Raw genomic sequence first — 20,359 nt, 5'->3', positions numbered from 1 at the left:
CTATTTCATTTTCTTCCTTATCCGTCCAATTTGGTGGAGAAAAAAGTAAAATGAAGGATTTATTATTACAAATGAACGTTCCCGTTGTCTAAAGTCTACCGCGACGCTCGATATTACTCGATTTTTTCGAGGAATCGTTATAATACTAATCATCCGATTCGATCGTTTAAATCTTTAATATATTATTCCAGCACAATTCGTGCTATTAGAAATCCACCGGTTATTATACTCCCTGGTATTCGCAATGGCGTCGAACGTTACTTCGTCCAGGGAAGATTATTTCATCAGAGACGTCGTTGGGTTAATTAATATACGTCGAGTAAAAAAATTGTCGTCGTCGTCGTCGTTGTCGTCGTCGTCATCATCGTCATCATTATTGTCGTCATCGTTATCGTCGTCGTCGTCGTCGTCGTTGTTGTTGTTGTTGTCGTTGTTGTCATCGTCACCATCGTTCACGTGAGAAGAAGACGAGATGTTGTTACCTGATAGGTGCAGTTACGAGGAGGCGCGACGACGTAAACGACGACGAGGAAGAGAAGAAGTAGATCATCGTCGTGACTCGATCTGATCAACAGTGTTCTTTTTCTTTTTCTTTCTTTGTTTTTATTATTATTATCATCATTATGATTATTGTTGTTGTTATTATCTAACATATAAAACATCTCTTCGTATCCTTTATCCTACTCTTTCATCTTCTACTTCTTCTTCTTCCTCTTTCTCTTCTCTAATTTTCTTTCCTTAAAATTCCCCAATTGTCATATCTATCACGATGATAAGAATTTCTAAAAAAGTATCGACGTAAATCCAAGGAAAAGTGATATACCGATGTGTTCTCAAGTTAAAAGAAAACGCGTCCTCTTAATTCGTTGTACGTGCGCTACAAAAAAGATTTGTCGAAATAAGAGATTTTTGATGTTTGATACGTCGCGGTAGGACGCGATGGTTCGATTTGTGCAATCGAGGAAAGTCAAGAGGAAGAAGTGATAGTGCGAAAGACGAGAGGTTAGAAATAAGAAAAGGAAAATAAGAGAAATAGATAAAAGAGGATAGGCTTCGAAAGCCGGTGCAATAAGGATAAAAGAAATCAAGGTTCTAAAAGGGTAGAACCCGCGAACGAGCGGGATAAACTATTCAACCTGGCGGACCAAGAAGAAAGTGGCTCGGCTGCGATGCAGGGCAAGGAAAGCCCCGTCGGGTCCAACACCCAGGAGACTCATCAGTATGTCGGCCCTTATCGCCTTGAAAAGACCTTGGGTAAAGGGCAGACCGGTAAGTCTCGCTGTTGTTTTGTTTTTTCTTTCCTTTCCTTTTTATTATCTAACAATGATCTTCAATCTGGGGGGATAGGGGGCTGGGAGGAGGGATAGTAATATTTCCCTAGCCCTAACTCTTCGACCAAGTTTCTTCTTATTTATTTCTATGAAATCGGAACAGCATACTCGACCCTGCTGGAAAGTGGAACAACCGTATACATACACATACGTACATAGATATATACACGTAGTGTGTAATGAATAGATGAATGATACTATATCTATCTACATGTGTTATACTTATCTACATTTAAATATACTTACCGATGTTATAATCTATTCAATAACATTCGTTAGACGTTCTATGTTGGTTGACGAGTTCATTTTTGAAGGATTGTATCAACCCTTTGGGAAATACGATGCACTTACACACTTGTTCAGCTTGAAGCACGTACACTCACGCGTCATTTTTAATTAACGAGGAAATACATAATTGTACTTGTTATCTTTCATCGTTCCTTGTACTCCCTCTGATGCACTAGCTTCAATAGACAAGTTGTCGTTGATAAAATTTAGTTGAATTTTCTGAATTGATGGTACTAAAGTTTTATAAATAATAAAGTAACTTTTAGAGGTTTTATATTGTACCACTGTACGATTCGATCGTTTCACAAACACACACACACAAACACACATGCATACATACATTCAAGAATTCAAGAAAGTGGACTTCACTCCAAGTCTTTGTTGTTCTTAAGTGCGATTGGATTTATAGAATGATTAGAAAGAGGGAGAAGAAAAATGATAAGTATGTATTCGGTTGAAAAAACACTTTGAAAGACGATGGATCGAAATAATCCGATCTTGATTTTCTTCAATCCTAAAATACCTCTCAACCGGCTATTCGTGACTGAAGTATACAGCATACGCTGAAAAATAAGCGTTAACAATACGTATACATATACACGTATTATACGTAATGTATATACTATACATATATATAGCAAATACTGTTTTAGCGACACGTTCTGTTTAATCCTGTGTGAAGGATTCACCGTTTAATTTAATATTCTTTTTTTCTTTCCTATTTTCTTTTTTTTTTTTACAAAGGATATCGATAAAACTATGATATATTTGTTCCGTGGAAATATCACAGCAATCATCCTACGCTTCGTGCGCTTGTCAACTTTTATGTTGGACAACCCAAGTGGAAAGATGACTATTTCCTATCTTTCTTTTTCTTTTACTTTTCCTTTTTTTCGTTTCTTTTTCCGTCGTATAGATAAAAGATGGAAAAACACTCGCAAGTTTGTTCGATTGATTGAAAGTAAATTTAATTGTGTGCGAATGAAGAAATGATGTTTTACTGACATTTACTGAATTTGTTAAAATTAGGATGAATGAAGATATTTTCTAGAGTATCATTCACGTTTTTATTTAGGGTTAATTTTTTATTGTAGAAAGTATATATTTATACTTTGTAAATATGTACATACCTATTTACTTATATACATACGCACAAAAACAGCCAGAGGAGTGTATAGCTAACTCACATAATGTATTAATCGTGGCATTCTCTTATTCTTTTTTTTCTTTTTTTTTCTTTTTTTGTTCTGCGAAACAATAGCTAGACCGTATCAAAGAGAAACAGAAAACGGGAATAGTCGACGACGCCTCTTGGTAGTTTCCAACGCAACGTCACGAGACAGAAAGATACTAAACAGAAAGATCGGTTTCTTTATCGTTGAGTTAAATAAAAGAAAGGATTGTCAGTGAATAATTATTTTAATAAGAATCTTTCAATTTTAAATTTATAATCAGAAATTGTAATATCCGAATTCGAGGTTATTAATCCTCTTTGGAAATTTTTAATCACGCGTATTATTTCTTTTCCTTTTTCTTTTATTTATCATAACATTTGTTCAGATTTTATTTCGAAATTTTTCTATCTTTTTCAAATATCTTAGTTTATTTTATTTATTTATTAAATTCACGTAGAATATTTTCTTTTTAATTATTTATATTCTTTTCAAATATTTTTATAAATAATATCACAATTATTTGTAAATGAAAATCTAACAAAACGATAAATCTTGTTGACCCGTTTGATAATAAGTATATATCTTTTTCTTTATAACAGACGTGAAATAATAAATTTGTTGTCGTTCGAAACATCGTGGAAATAAAAGTTAATCGAGAAGTCGTACTTCTTTCGAAGATATTCGCTTTTACGATTTCTCGATCTCTTGATCTCTTTTTCTATCTTTTTCTTGCAATTTGAACTTACTTTTACGTCGCTTGCGTATCTAGTACATTGTAGGGGTTCAATAAAACATAATCTTTTATTTCGTTTTGTATTGTATTTCTATGTATACAGTGAATCACAGAAGTATTCATACTCCCATTGTCAATCTTAAATAATTGATTTTTCGTTTGCAATGCAATATTTTTAAATTCATTTACGCGGTAACATATTTTAGAATTATTAAACTTTGATATTGATATTAATTTTATTGCAAAAGAAAACATTTTGTTAAAAAGAAAAGTAGAAATTTTATAAATACTTCGGAAACAAGGTCATATCAGAAACAACCACCACTTAAATTTACTTTATATCAATTGTAGAATTTAAAAGTGCTTATGTAAATACTCAACAAGTGTGAAAAAAAACAGAAAAATATTAGCCATAAGATAGTTATCGAACAACAAATATATTCTCCTACATTTTTAAGGCCAAAGTAAAAGAAAAATCAAAGTTTTATAAACAGAGCCAAGGTATCGCGAAAAGTTTGAGGCAACCCAAACCAACGTGATACATATATGTATATACATATACCTAATTAAAGTATACTCGAAGTACAACACCCTTACATATACCAGATTAGTGTAGCATAATGAATGGTAGAAGAAATAACAGTACATCATCGTTAACTCATAAAGTCTCTCGTGAAATACAATTTTAGTTCATATAAAAAAGTTAATTAAAATATTACCAAAAAAAAGAAATAAGAAAAGAAAAAATAAGAACATAAGACTAGGTAAAACATTTTATCCATTTATTATCAAATTATCGGTAGTTATAACGTTGTAATTAAAACAGATTATTACTTATTGGGCTTGATATTGGATCATTACAACCCTTTAGAGATTTCAAATAGGATTATCATTAAAAATGTAAATATTAGCAAACGTGAGATTAAAATGATTGAAATTCTAGATACAAGATAATATAAATTAGATACATACATATATTCATTAGATTATGGGACATTGAAATATGTTACAAGAAATGGCGTTAATGATAGCCAAAAAGGAGGTAGCAAGGGTAACATGTGGTGACAATGTGGTGATAAATACTGGCTAAATTTAGATAATAGAGCGTGTAAACTCTGTCACAGACAATTAGAGACTTTGGAAGGCCTAATAAGTAGGTGCGATCAAATGTAATCAAAGATATTATTAGAACATTTATTAGACCAAAAAGGGAACGTGAAAATCAATGAAACGGTTAAGAATTATGTTCGATAATAATGAAAGAAAGCAGTAACGTATAATAACATGGATCATAACAATGAAGTAAAACGAATGAAACGAAAATAAACTAACCATCTTCGTTTGATTTTACCTCAATTAATCTTTTAGGTTTTGCTTAGAGTAATAATAATGTTTCCTAACTAATTAGAAATTAAATCTAAAAAGAAAAGTAATTATTGATGACCCAAATCAACTCATTAAAATGTTTAGACTATGGTGTTCGCAATGAACTACTACTATTTGATAAAATAAGATTTATTTGAGGTATGTGACAATAAGATATGTTGATAGGACGAATGAAATTCTATTCGACGTTCTAAATTCCTTAGTCAAGGAATGAGTAATGAAATAGCTGGTCGTCGTGCTATGAACATGGTTTGAATTATAAGCTTATACTGTGTATATATATATATATACATGTGTATGCATTTTTGTGTATCTGTATGTGTATGGGTGCGTGTACAATGGTCGAACGGTAAGTAATCGATGAAGACATTAACGAAAGAAGGATATACTATAGTTACAATAGCATTCTTCTGAGAGAGGTACTAAACGGTGCAGCAAAGAGAGTACGCGGATTGGACGAATGGGCGTGACGCGAAAAATCAATAGGATCGAAGGTGGTAGACTAAAGAGATGAATCGGTGCAACGTTGTTCTTTCAGTAAGGTGTGATTAACACCATTCTCATAATATTCTTATAATATATGAACACGTAGACGATTAACTGGCATTTATATTCAATTCTTCTTAGAACAGCGAGTACGGAAACTACCCCTATGACAACTTGATACGTTTCTTTTTTTTTTCTACAATTTTTTGTGACTTAATTTGTTGATAAACAAATATTCTAACGTATAGTTTGGATCTTCTTATTATATATATATATATATGAATATATACTTAAAAGGTAATTAAATAATGTTTAATTGATGGAATCCAAATGTATCAATTTAAACCAGTACAGAGTATATATTATTTTTCGTTATTTTCGTTTGAATTATAAATTAAGTTATTTTTTTAAAGAAGAATTTAAAAAAAAAAATAAAATTTGATTTTATTATTTTTTATTATTACACGTTTCTTGATTTGTGTTCAAAATTTATATACAACGAGATATTGAATTATGTATTCGTATGATGGGAATATATATTTGTACATATTATTACATACTTTTACGTAGATTTTGTTTCATATTTTTTCATATTTTTAAAATTTAAATATTTAAATCCTCCGGTGTTTAATTGGAATGTCTATTGTAGATAGAAAAACTAATGAAAGAAAAGTAGATAGAAAAATATGAAAGGTTTCTTTTTTGGAAAGATTTGATTTCAAAGCAGTTAGAAAAGAAAAGGGGAAAGAAATAAAAAAGGTGAATGGCTTTGAATCTTTTAACGTTGTTTGAAAGATCCATTTCCAACGGCAACGAACTTTGTTCTTTCTTAGCGAAAGCATCACCATCCACCTTTACTGCTTTCCGTCGGATAGAATAAAAAAAATTCTTCGGGTAAATGGGATTCCCTCGCGATCAAATTTGTTCAAAAACGAGAAAGAATGAGCATGTCCAAACGATAGAATTAAATGTATTTGTTTAGTTTTGAATCTTAATACATTCGTTCAAACTATTCTTCTTTTAATAAAATTAACCATGAAATAAAAAACAACATAATTTTAAGCTATTTTTATTCATTCGTTCATACATTATTTCCATTTACTATACTAAATTTGTAAGTAGAAATTCTTGCAAATATGAACAAATAATATTTTTTGTCGAATAAAAAGAAAAATGCAATTTTTTTCTGTATGCACATTCCTTTCATTATATTTATCGTTAAATCAGTATTTAATATGTTTGTAGATATAATTATAATTATAATACAAATTCGACGAAAATCAGAGAAACTCATTTCCCCGAAAAAAAAAATAAAAAAATGAATAGTTCTTAAATTTAATCTATGATCATATCTATGCAATGAAGTGTTAAAAAAAAAAAGTAGATTATTACATCACATTTATCTTATCGCTTGTTAATGTTAATCCGAATCTAGTAGATCGGTTGGAATATTTTATTTTCTTTTTCTTTTTTTTTTCTTAATCCCTCGTGAATAAAGTTCAACTCTTTCTACCGTATTTTATTTACAAGTTCAGAGTGAAAAGTATGGATGTTGTTTTTACGAGCGTTTCAATATCGAGCATACACATATAGAAAGAGAAAGAGAAAGAGGGAGAGAGAGAGACAGAAATACGCATAATCACATACACATACAAATATATATACGCATACTTGCATACATATATACCTATCTACATACACACAGATACACACAACGTCGATTGCATTTCACATACTGCAAACACTTTGAATAATAAAGCGGCTAGCGTGTATATACTTCGGTGCACCCTTCTGCTATTACGTTTTGTTGAAGGGTACAGGGAAACAACGAGCACAGGTTCGTACTTACATTTAAGCACACTGTATATCCTGCAAGGCTCGAAGGTATTTTCATTTTTCCTACGATGATTCTTTCTAAAATATTTCAGAACAAAAGAAAAAAAAATAACATTATAAATATACGTTCTTGTTGCAGAACATTTTATTTTTATTTAAATTGTTTAAATGGATCATTAGAGTTTTGTTGATTACATTAGATACGATAATGTAATATGCATGTAAATATATTTTTATTATCTAGTTTTGTAAATGGAATTAAGATGCAACGAAATAATAAAATGCATCATTTTAAGTTGCATCAAACAATATCGATAACAACGTTTACGCCCTTAAATCAATCTTTAGTAATTTTTAATCAATTAGAATGAACAATTCTTCTCGATGAATTCATTTTAAATCCTAAAGTACAAGCAAAGAGACAGATTTTTGGAATTTGTAAAAAAACTTTTACTCTCATCCCCGTTCTTTTCAAGATTACCTTATTCGTACGAATGAAATTTCTCTCTCTTTTTTTTTCTTTTTATGTAAAATTGTAATAATTCTTGTAGAAAAAGAAAGGAAAAAAAAGCTTTCTCGTCTAATCACCTTTCCATCTTGATAATATTATATTTCGAAATAAAAGTTAACTCCTATTGGCAAAGATTTAGCATGACTACGATATTTGACCTAAATCTCGATTGCCAAAACTTTTTCGAAAAAGTTTTCTTACTTCCTGTACGATATATGATTTATTCCGTTTAATTTTTTTTTTTGGTTTTTCTACAGTTTCACAGACATTTTGAAAGAATTTCGGAGATGTTTAATTCACTTGTTCTATACTTTTAACAAACGTAACTTATGAACTTTATTTTTTATTTCTTGAATAGAATGACGCGTGTACGCTTACGCACGTGAAAATATCATTTTATTTCCTTTTATGATAGTTAAAATAGCTACTATCAAATAATGCAATTCCATCCAATCATGTTAGACATGTAAAAACATTGTTAAAAGAACAAAGGAAAAAAAGAAGTAGAAGAGAAAGAACAAATTAAGAGTATCGAATTAGTTGTATCAATAATTAGATGAAACACATAAATTGGAAAATATCGAGAAATAATTCGATATGTTCATGGGTCAGCTTCCCCGCTCCCTTACCACCACACACCATCCTTTCATTTTCGTAAATGTATTTTAAAAAATAGACGAAATAAAAAAAAGAAAGAAAGGAAAGAATTGGTTCGAGTAAGAGGAGTGCACTTCATAAACTCATTTGCATATTTTCCAGAATTTTTACGATATAAAAACAGGAATAAAACATGAGAGAGAGAGAGAGAGAGAGAGAGAGAGAGAGAAAGACAGAGGGAGAGGAAGAGAAAGTTTTGTTCTTTTTATACCTCCCGTTTTCTTTTTTTTCTATTTTGTATTTTATTTGAACCTTTTACTACAAATTATTCTCTCGATTTGCATAAATGCTCGATAAAAATGGTTTCGAGGGTGAAACTTAGCGATTTCAGAGAAATGTTTGGAAATAAAATCGAAATAAAAAAAAAAGAAAAAATACGTTTACCGTTCATTCATCGTAGAGAATGATAGTGATTTTTTTCTTTTTAAGGAAAGCTGTCTTGATAATTTTTTAATTATACACCATGACGTATATTGTTACGTGTGATTTCGCGTATTATTTTTATTTATTATTTTTTTTAACAGAAATTTATTTAATCGTCGAGTGATGAAAGTTTTAATATATAAATAAATTTCAATATGCATCGGATTATTACGAGATTTTAATTAAAATGTACGATTATTCCAAATATCACATTCGACCATTCTACTGGAAATATCAACGTGTAAGTTCTTCATATTTTTCTTCCTTTATATCTAATTCACGTAGCCAATTACGTCAAAGAAAAAAGGTTCAATCGGATTAGAAAATATCAGCGAAACCTTACGTAGACGTTCGTCTTTCTACGATGACGATGAGTCAAGAACATAATCATTGAACTTGTATGTACACGTGTATTTTACTTACACGCGATATACCGGGTGTATATGTGAGATTTCGAAATAACTATTACTATACTTTTCACATTTGATGAAAAGAACGTGTAATTAAAAAGCACTTCTGAAAGTGCACGCTAATTCTCAATTAATGAGGTAAATATTGAAATTTTTCGTTGACCTTAATTTCCTTGTCATTGTATTCTTTCAATTCGTTGATAAATTAATACGTTTCTAATTAAATTATCGAACTTATTTCAATAAAAATTCATTCAATTATTTGCTTGCACATTTGTCAAATATATGAATGGGGTTGATTTTGTTATTTTTGTGTATAATTAATAAAAAATTATAAAATTGTTAATATTGTAAATATAATCTTTAACTCATTGACTGCCAAGCAAATTTTACATACAATAAATTGTTATTAAATTTGCTAACCAGAAAATAAATTTCGACAATTATATGAAGTAAAATATTATTAAGTTTACTTCATGTATTACAAAATAAAATGTTCATGTTATTGAAATGAAAAATTTGATCAGGATGTGAGTTCAACTTATTTAAAAATGAAAAATAGTTATTCTCTGAAATATTCCGTAGGTATGTATAATACGAGTATACATTTAGTTGCTAAGAAGGAAAAGCTGTTCTTTTGTCAAATGGTAAAAGATTAGGTAAGCTACTCATATATAGGGTGACCCAAAAGTCACTAGACCATTGCGAGAAGAGGCCATTTAAGACCCCACCATTTTCGAGAACAAAATGGTGGTCATTTGATAGACATAACCTATAAAGCTAATTAAAGATCATTTCCAAAAAGTATATTTATTGTTTTTTTTTAAGAATAAATGTAAATTTTTCATACATACATAAATAACTTCAAAAAGTTATTCTATTTTTAAATGGTTTAGTAACTTTTGAGTCATTCTGTATATATAAAAGTACGTAGAAACATCGGGTAGAATAAATTACTTGAAAAAGGATGTCGAGTTCCAACGCTTTGACATGGATTCAAGTACGAAACTTTCTGAGAGACATTCTGACAGATGTGCAAGAATAACTACGCCGACATAAACGGGACTTCCTCAATGTAATATTTTCTGGTAAACTCGTCGTTACATGCGTGTAACCACATAAACATTTTGTATACTTTTGTTAGCACAATTTGTATCTTTACAAATTTAAATAATCTATACATGTATATAAAAAAATCATAATAGTTTAATGTAAAATGTGTGATCAAAAATACAGGAAAAGGTGTTAACGTTAAATTTACATAAATACATTTAAGGATTACTTTTTTTTATTTTAGCATATCGAAACTATATTCTTATAAAATTATGTTCAAATATTTGCAATATACAAACGTGTATATATTTACCCATAAAAATGTGTCTAAATAAAATTGTTTAAATATAAGAAAAAAACAAAGAAATAACAGATATTAGAATTTCGGGAATATCAAACAATGCAATGTTACTATCGAGTTGATATCAATGAATCGTGCGTGATGCATGTCGTTAGTGAAAGTGCACTTCAATGTCCATCCGTGGCAGTAATGCAATTCTATCCGATTTGGCGAGAAGTGCGGCTCAGTCGACGCCAGTCACGAAATTACACGTCAGATATTGTACTGTAGGCTAAACCTTGTGTGATATCTCCCCTTGAAATATCCATCTTCGATTAAAACACGTTTCATCTGCCACAGTTGATGCAGTCTATGGATGGATGTGTTGTCCATCGATAATGCATCTCCCACTTCGAAACGTGCATATTCTCTGAGAACAAAGCAGAACCCTTTTGTTTCAACCCTGAACGAGTACCGTTTTTATTTTTGGGGTAGACCAAAGTAGACGGTTTCGAAGGATTTTTTTTTCCTTGGTAAATTTTTGGATCGTTGCGATTTCTCTTTTCCAATCAAAAAAAACATTCAGTATCGTTAGAATTTAATAAGATTGCATTGCAAGGAAATGTCAATTGTTTATAATTTATAACAATTGTTATGAATAATTTTGTTACTCATTGTATACATTTTAGACTTTTTTTTTAACCACCTGATAAATATATTCGTATAATTTAATAGAAATAATTATTCAGCGTGTTAAATTCGAATCCGATTCTGTGCATTTTTATCAGAGATTGCTGTTTTAATAGGTAATTTATCTCGTTGCACCGTATGCAAGACTAAGATGCATTAGGAATACACGGGAATGTGTTCAAAAGATAAAGAGAGAGAGAGAGAAGTAGAGTGTGTCAACGCGAACTTTACCTCAGAGTCTTGCTAAGTCAATTATGTACTGAATATAACCATATAGAATTACGGTTACCATCGTAATTGCATAGAGATACGTGGAGACTACATTTTAACGCGAATATCGTGATAATACGATTGATACTTTATTGATAATTAAAATTCAACTATAAAGATAACACCTAAAAAGAAATAAAATTAAAATAATAATAACGTATAATAAAAATCAATTAATTTTCTACTATAATATTTAATAAGATATCAGATTATTTATTTGATAATAAAATCAATCGGATGATATTATTTTGAAATAATATTGAATCGAATATTTCATTATAAAGTATGGTGTTAACATGGATATGATTTCCAATTTTATCAAATCAAATTAACAAAGAGCATATATACATATATGTATACAGGGTGTCCCACATAACTCTAGTCACGATTTTTCAAATACTTGCGATAATCTGACAAAAAAATACTTTAAACAAAAGTTGATCTGTTTTTGATTGGCTATACACTGCAGTAAAAAAAGTTCGAAAAAACTTTTTTTTTTAATGTTTGTTATGACTATATTTATTTTTTTAATTGCCACTTAGTATTTTTGACTTTACAGTATTATAGCTTATATTAATACGAATTCAACGATATAGTATACTATGGCCTTCGGATGACCTCGAAAGCAAAAAAATTAAGATTTAAACAGAAAATTATTTTACTTGCCGCCGGCGAATAAACGGCACAAGTACTTTTAAAAACAAATAACTTACTTATGTGTGTGATTTATTGTTACTTAAACAAAACACAAACAATACCACAGTGCTGTTTCAGGCCTTTTTGCGAATTTTTTTCACAATTTTTTCCAATCACAAACAGATCAACTTTTGTTTAAAGTATTTTTTTGTCAGATTATCGTAAGTACTTGAACAATCGTGACTAGAGTTATGTGGGACACCCTGTATATATATATAAAAATACCAATATACGCAAAAAATTAAGTTCAAATGAAAATAATTGAACAAAACGTAAACTATTATACAGGATATATATTTGAACCGTGTAAAAAAAAGGTTTAGGGGTTGTATTCACCGTACGTATCTCTGCAGACGAGAAATAATTTCATAAGTAAGAGTACTCCTCTCATAGGTTAATTATGCGTTTCGTAAAACGGTCTAGACTATACCGTTTTACCTTACTTGACACACACACACACACACACACACGAATATACACACACGTATTTTTATTTCTGTTCATAAATGGTTTGAAAAAAGAGGGGTGTTATTTTTCTCATTAAAAACGATTCAAACCTCGTCTTTTTAATTTTAATTACAAGACGAACGTCTCTCGAAATAACCAACGATATTTACTTTTCTCTTTTTCTTAAAACGTTAAACTTGCGAGTTAAGTAATTCTTTATCAATCAGACAATTTCAAATATTTTCGATCACCGATAACAAATGACAAGTTACATTGATCGTACGTGAACCTCGAATAGAATTGTTAGATTCGTAACGGAAATAAAAAAGGTCGAAGGACTTGATGCAATCACTGTCATCATTTCGAGATATGTATCTCTGATTCTATTTCTATTTCTCTCTCTCTCTCTTTTAAACAAAGATCGATGCTTCGAATTAATTCAACGGAAACGCTATATCATCGTCAACTATGCAAATCGTATCTATCGAGCCACCCTCCTATTAACCGAAACTATGCAATGGGAAAATATTCGTGGTAGAAAATGTAACTTACATTACCAATTGCATTATTTGTCATTTCGACATACTTTATTAGAAATATTAATAAGTTCTCGTTTAAAAGTTATTATTTACGAATTTATATTATATAATTGCACAAACTTTCGAGGTAATTATTTAATCTTTTATTTGAAATAATTAATAAGGGAAAAAAAAATAGGAAATATAGATAATGGGTAACGTGGTAGTGATGGTCCATTGTAATAAAAATTTATTTCAAAGAATTCGATATAATGCTCATATTTAGTTTGATTTCTTCTTGTTGTTTTATTTATTAATACCTTTTTTCTTTTTCTCATTTCCATTTTGAAGATTTGATGAACTTATTCGCGAGTACCGTTTTTATTCACAATCCCTTATATTATATTGATCAAACGTTTTAATGTACGTGTAATACTTGATAGCAGGAAACTACAGACGATACTTTCCTTTCTTCTTCGATCCTTTTTCTACTTTCCTTTCTTCCTTCCTTCCTTCCTTCATTCCTTCCTTCCTTCCTTCCTTCCGTAATCTTATCTTTGTGTTTTACACAGAAATAAAGAGCCTTATTTTTCCATTAAAATAAAAGAAATAAAAGAAACAAAAGGAAATATGAAAGAAAAATGAGAAAGAAGATTTGCATTATTCTACAATCGAATTCTCATTTTAATTTTAATGACAATTAAATGAATAGTACGATCAAAGAGAGAAATTATAATCGTTTTTGAATAATTAACAATAACGTTAATTCTATCAAATTAATATTTATGTTATGTATTTAACCCTTTGCACTCGAACCAACAACTCGAGACGATTTTTCCGCATATTTGGTGAATTTCTTACAGCAATCTTGAAATTATTTCACAACACAATTTAACGTTTTAAACTTTTATATTTTAACATATATATATATATATATTATTATATATATTTTTTGAAGTACTTCTTTAAAAGGATATATTAAACATTAAGCTCTGTATGTTTGTTGTTTCGTGTCATTTTTTATTGTTGTTCTATAAGTTATAATTTATGTTAGTGAATTTATTATATAATATATATAAGTGGTAGAAATATGAAACCACTCGAGAAACGATGTTTACTCGAGAACGTTTCTGTGTGTACACGTGCGTTCATATTCCAGCCCATGGAATCGAACCCCTCAAAGATAAGTTAAAGGTTCAAAGGGTAAAATGGGATAGGAGAAATTCGAGTACGTGTGGGTATATCGAATGATTCGTATTTTCTTATTATTATGTAAGTACTTAAAGGTAACACGAGAATTTCAGATAATTCGTGTACTTAGAGACAATGTCAAATGTCGATTCTTCTTATGGGGACTGGGGTGGAAATAATGCAACGATTAAAGAAAAATAAACGTTTATTATTATATCATACGATTATTATATACTCGCATTGAAATGATATTTTTTGTGTTTTTAATTAATATATTTTTTGTTAAATCATTTTTTTAAAGGATTGGTCAAACTGGGCGTTCACTGCGTGTTGGGCAAAAAGGTGGCGATCAAGATCATCAACCGTGAAAAATTGTCGGAGTCCGTGTTGATGAAAGTTGAACGCGAAATCGCCATTATGAAGCTAATAGATCATCCCCACGTTCTCGGCCTTTCTGATGTCTACGAGAATAAGAAATATCTGTAAGTCAATCATTTTCAATTACGAATTTATTATTTATCCGTTCTTTAATAAATTCATTATGATTCGAACATCGTTATATTGTAATTCTTATAAACGAACAACAACAAAAAAACATTTTTTGAATGATTCAGATTTGTTATTTTTATTGGAAATAATTTATTGATCTTGTTCGTTTAATTTATTTTTGTTTTTTTTTTGTTTTTGTTTCTTACTTTTTATGCAGATACCTCGTTCTGGAACACGTCTCAGGTGGAGAGCTCTTCGATTATCTGGTTAAGAAGGGTAGATTAACGCCGAAAGAGGCCAGAAGGTTTTTTCGACAAATCATTTCCGCATTAGACTTTTGCCATAGCCATAGCATATGGTAAGTTAATGTTTAATCACAAATGTTTTTTATTATCCTAACTGTAAATAAATCGGCTACATTTTTCTTTTATCATAAACAAGAAAATCTGTCAGGAAGAAAAAATATATTTAGTTCGCGAAGGATTGCTGACTCGGGAAGAAGGGTGAACCATTATTTTCCATAAAAATCATATTTTCCTATAATATTGGGAAATGTATCAACTGATGTTACTTTGTCGTGGGACTGAAATTTTTCTTTTCTATAAAAAGAAAACAATTAGTCCGAAATTTAATAATTCATACAAATTTATTTTAAAACGTTATAAATTTGTTCAATTGTTGTAACCATTAAATAGACATATTCTTCTGCAATATTTAATTACACAATCCTGAAGTTTAAAAAAAAAATTATTTCTAAGTATTATTTAATTATTTTCGATAAGAACATTCGCGAATTAGATAATTAATTTTGTAATTGTTCACTTATCTCAGAAGATAAAATGCAAACATTATGAATACCTGAATATTACTAATACGTAATACAATTTACAAAAACCTACCCCTTTAGAATTTCTTAAGAAGTTTATTAAAAGTAGACACGTAATATTCAGTTACGTAATCGAAACGTTCTTGGTCTCTCTCTCTCTCTCTCTCTCTCTACTATGAGTTCTACGAATTGGGTTAAGGATTCGTTTCTTAAGGAGTGAAATAAACGGGGGTGTGGGGGATTTGGAAACAGAGGAGGAATGGGGGGGGAAAGGAAGCAAAACAAAGGGCACACAGTGAGGGTGAAGTTCGGAAGGCCTAGTTGGCAAAGCGTATCAAGAAAACTGTGCCGTCAATCGAATATATTTTCTCTCTTGGGTTAGACCTAATTTTACAAGAAGAAGACGCCTAACCACCATTCGTAACATTGGTTTTCCTCCGATCGAATATTCCATTCATTCGTGCGAACGAATAAAAGATACCAAAGTTTCCTTATGGCGTATTCCCGATGGAAATTATGACATTAGCATGAGTTTAAAAAAATGGATAAAATGGAGATTCTGATGTTGTCATTGTGTGATCAAAAATAAATTTAAAAAATAATTCTTCTCTTTTTTTGGTTATATTTATGCCAATGTCATAATTATCACCGACGATACACGAGAACACACGTTTTATAAATTGAACTCAAACTCAGAAGTTGTTCTTTTTTGTTTTTTGTTTCTGACTTTTTCAGTCATAGAGATTTAAAGCCTGAAAATTTGTTATTGGACGAGAAGAACAATATTAAAATAGCGGACTTTGGAATGGCGTCGTTGCAGCCAGCAGGTTCGATGTTGGAAACAAGCTGTGGTTCGCCTCATTATGCTTGTCCCGAAGTAATCAGAGTAAGTATTGTCATTTAATGAGAACAAAATTGAATGCTCTATATTCGTTGCTCTCATTTAAACAAAAAAAAATTGTTAAATTTTAAAGAAGATTTTTTTCTTCTAATATGTGTATATGTGGTTTGTTTATTTGTTTTTTCAGGGTGAAAAATACGACGGTAGAAAAGCAGACGTATGGTCTTGCGGTGTTATCCTTTATGCACTTTTAGTTGGTGCATTACCTTTCGACGATGATAATCTAAGAAAATTATTAGAGAAAGTTAAACGAGGAGTGTTTTACATACCACACTTCGTACCACCCGAATGTCAGAATCTACTTCGAGGAATGATAGAGGTTGATCCGGACAAAAGATTAACGGTAAGCTACTTATCCAATAGTAAATCGAATTTCGATGTACAGTACATTTATTGTTCTAACCGCATGATCGTGTCTACTATCAGTTCAGGTTTGTACATTATCAATCAGAATGATTTAAAGCATGTGCAAATCAAATAAATTAATATATATGTGTGTATTATTCATATAAAATTAATACATATAAAAAAGAAATATATATATTTTTTACTTTTGTTTTTGACAATGGTGAGGCAAATGGTGACATTTTCGCAATAATCTAAAATATGACGTTTGCGTCAATTAATTGTAACAACGTCAAATTTAAATTTATACCATTAGGGTGAGCCGAAAAAATTTCGTGCGTTTATTGTGTTATAAACTGCATAATGGATTGTTTCTATGTAAACATTTACTTTGGAAATATTAATTTAAAAAAAACAACGCACGAACTTTTGATTCACATCCCCCAATATCTCGTTTTGAACGAAATTAAATTCGGACAAATATATTTATTGTTTTTTTTTTGTTTTCAGCTTGCCGAAATAAATAGGCACGTGTGGGTAACGGCAGCAGGTAAAGGTGAATTAGAATTGGAATTATCGATGATGGACGTGGTGCAAACGCACGTTATTCCGTCCGTTGACGCCATCGATCCCGACGTTTTGCAAGCTATCGCCAGTTTGGGATGCTTCAAAGAACGCGATAAACTAATTCAAGAACTTCTTAGCCCCAAGTAAGAGAACTTTCTAATCATTGTAATTGAGTAGGATAGACGTTTATTTAATTAGTATAACGAATCTAACATTTCTAATATTTATCGAGTTATTGAGATACTTTGTTTTTAATTGTTGATTTTAAATTCTTCTTCTTACTTTATCTTTTTTTTAAAAGAAAATTATTTATATATTTAAATAAAATATAAAATTTATTTAAAAGCATCCATACGCTTAATAAATGTTTACATTTTTGTAAAATTACCGTTCATTAATTATGACAGTATATTAATGATGTAACGTAATTGCAAATAATGGTGAACAAAATTTAATCTTATGATTTATTTTATATATTATACAATATATTATAATTAATTGTATAACAAAATAATACATCATACTTACTTATCGTAATTATTGATGAGTATAAACTTGATTGCATTATTGAAATTTATTTCTTCGAGATTATTTGCTCATCCTGAAATTTAAGAAAAGTAATTAGAGGAGAGGGAGGGGTTATGGAAACTATTAATATTTTTACCTACTTGTTTTTTTTCTTCTTCTTTCTTCTTCCTTCTTTTTTTAGTCATAACACGGAGAAAGTGATCTACTTTCTCTTGTTGGAAAGAAAACGAAGAAGACCGGCATGCGAGGACGAGCTGGAAGTAATGAGAAGTGGTGTAAGAGGATCCGGGGGACAACTGGAAGCCGATCCACCAAGGAAACGTGTGGACACGTGTCGTGTTAACGGTAGCACAGCACTAAATCTTGGACAAATTAGTCATGGTTCACCTTTGACACCTAGAAGACAATCGAGGTAAAATTATTCCATCGATTTTATAATATATTCTTCTTTTAATTTTACCTTTTTTTCGTTTCTAATTTACCTTTCTCTCTCTCTCTCTCTCTCTCTCTCTATCTATCTATCTTTGTCTGCTCTTTTCTATTTTTTTTTGTAAATCGTAGTTTAGTCAACGTTGACAGAGCGGTAGTTCTTTGTAACAAAGAAAAAAATAACAACGTTAACGATGGCAAATTTCTTATCGGTACTCTGACCCAGATCTCAGATTCTTATCATTTTTCGAATCGCAAAATTCTTTGAAACACATTGGCTTGAAGGAAACCTGAGAAATTATGTATATTATATATATATATATATATATATTATCTTTATTTATATTATTTTTTATTAATATAATTTTCCAGTTTTAAACGCATGCTTTCTTGAATTTCAAAGGTTTTCGGATTTCAATTGTTTAGTTTATCTTCTATTCAATATTCATGTTTTTTTTCGCGAAATATAATACATCGTTATTTTCAACGAAATTTTCATCCCAGAAAATTAAGTATTTTAATTTTGACGAGATATGATTAAACGCATTCATTATGTAATTGCGTGGCTCTCTAATTTCCTGTCTCTTTCTCTCTCTCTCTCTCTCTCTCTCTCTCTGTCTCTTTTATTATAATTTATTTTAATTTAGTTTAATTTTTTCTTTCTTTGTTTCCTACGCTAATATAATTTTCAAGGAATTTTTGATTGAAATAATGCTAATATTAGCTGTATTGAAACACGAGAATCTGTTTTATACATTTTAAGCAATTTACCGATTATATAAAATTACATTTTTTTTATTTGTTCTATTAATTCAATACAACGTTCGATCATAATTTTACAGCAAAGTTTTAAGCGTTAAAAAGCGTTTGATAGCTTTTGTTAGAAAAATACAAAAAACGTGTATACTGTATCATAATTTTTTTTTTAACTTTTTTCTTTAATGAAAAGTTCACTACAAAAAAAAACGAGATATAATTTTGTTATTCTAATTATCCTTAATACAATGTTTTTATTTAATTATTGTAAATTCTTTTATTTATAGAGTCTGCTCGAATTTAATAGACAAATTTTCTTTCAAAATTTTCTATTTGAATATTATTATTAATTCGTGGACTTATTTTAAAAACGATTAAAAATATGTTCGTAATTATCAGGAAAAATATACGTGAAAGCTTACCATCGGACGGACATTTAAATCGCTCAAAGTGTTTTATACAGCAAGCGTATATACACGACCTTAACTTTCCGCTGCGATATCGCGTGACTTTGTTGTTACGCCTTTGAACGTGTCGCGTGCTCGATATCACACGCGGTTCTCGTTATTTTTTTTTCTTTTTCTCTTTCTTTTACTTCTTTTATTTTCTCTTTTTCTTTTCTTCTATTTTCCTTTTTCGATCTTCTCGTGTTCAAACTGGCCGTGTGCTGCGAGTTTCGTATGGACGATTAACACGAGAGAAAGAACATCGTCGTGTACGTATGTAAATTACGTATGAACTTATGTATAATTTTTTTTCTTATTATTATTATTATTATTATTATTATTATTATTATTATTATTATTATTATTATTATCTTTTAATCGAATTTTCCCGATATCGTCTAAATTCGATTTCATATAATGTAATATGCGTTAATATTAATTGTTAAATTTTAATTTCAATTGAGTCATACGTAGATCGGTTGAAAAGTCTTGAGCTTTACCATAGAAACAATTTTATTTTTGTTTTTTTTTGTTCTTTATTATAAGAATAATAATATAATAATAAATTTCGACATAATCTAATTTATGTATTCGAAATATTTTGCACTAAACGATGATCGTACGGAAAAGAACAAATAAAAAGTAAATGACATTTGTTACTTTGGATGAGGTTAACTAAAAAAAAAAAAGG

At 29.8% G+C, this 20,359-nt stretch overlaps 1 protein-coding gene across 3 annotated transcripts in view; it reads left to right on the top strand.

The window, feature by feature from the left end:
- LOC122519947 (serine/threonine-protein kinase BRSK2) overlaps positions 1-20,359 on the top strand; it is a 28,616-nt gene continuing 8,257 nt past the window's right edge. For all 3 annotated transcript variants that reach the window (XM_043639779.1, XM_043639778.1, XM_043639780.1), the window contains exons 1-7: positions 1-1,269; positions 14,683-14,863; positions 15,088-15,228; positions 16,432-16,582; positions 16,725-16,940; positions 17,453-17,652; positions 18,219-18,449. In XM_043639779.1, coding sequence (XP_043495714.1) covers positions 1,170-1,269; positions 14,683-14,863; positions 15,088-15,228; positions 16,432-16,582; positions 16,725-16,940; positions 17,453-17,652; positions 18,219-18,449 — 1,220 coding nt within the window. In that variant the 5' untranslated portion in view covers positions 1-1,169. The remainder of the gene's footprint in view (positions 1,270-14,682; positions 14,864-15,087; positions 15,229-16,431; positions 16,583-16,724; positions 16,941-17,452; positions 17,653-18,218; positions 18,450-20,359) is intronic.

Source organism: Polistes fuscatus, unplaced genomic scaffold (assembly GCF_010416935.1).
Source record: "Polistes fuscatus isolate 324 unplaced genomic scaffold, CU_Pfus_HIC Scaffold3, whole genome shotgun sequence".
Classification (NCBI taxonomy): Eukaryota; Metazoa; Arthropoda; class Insecta; order Hymenoptera; family Vespidae; genus Polistes; species Polistes fuscatus.
Note: the sequence above shows the minus strand (reverse complement) of the source record. Positions and strands in the feature narration are given on the sequence as shown.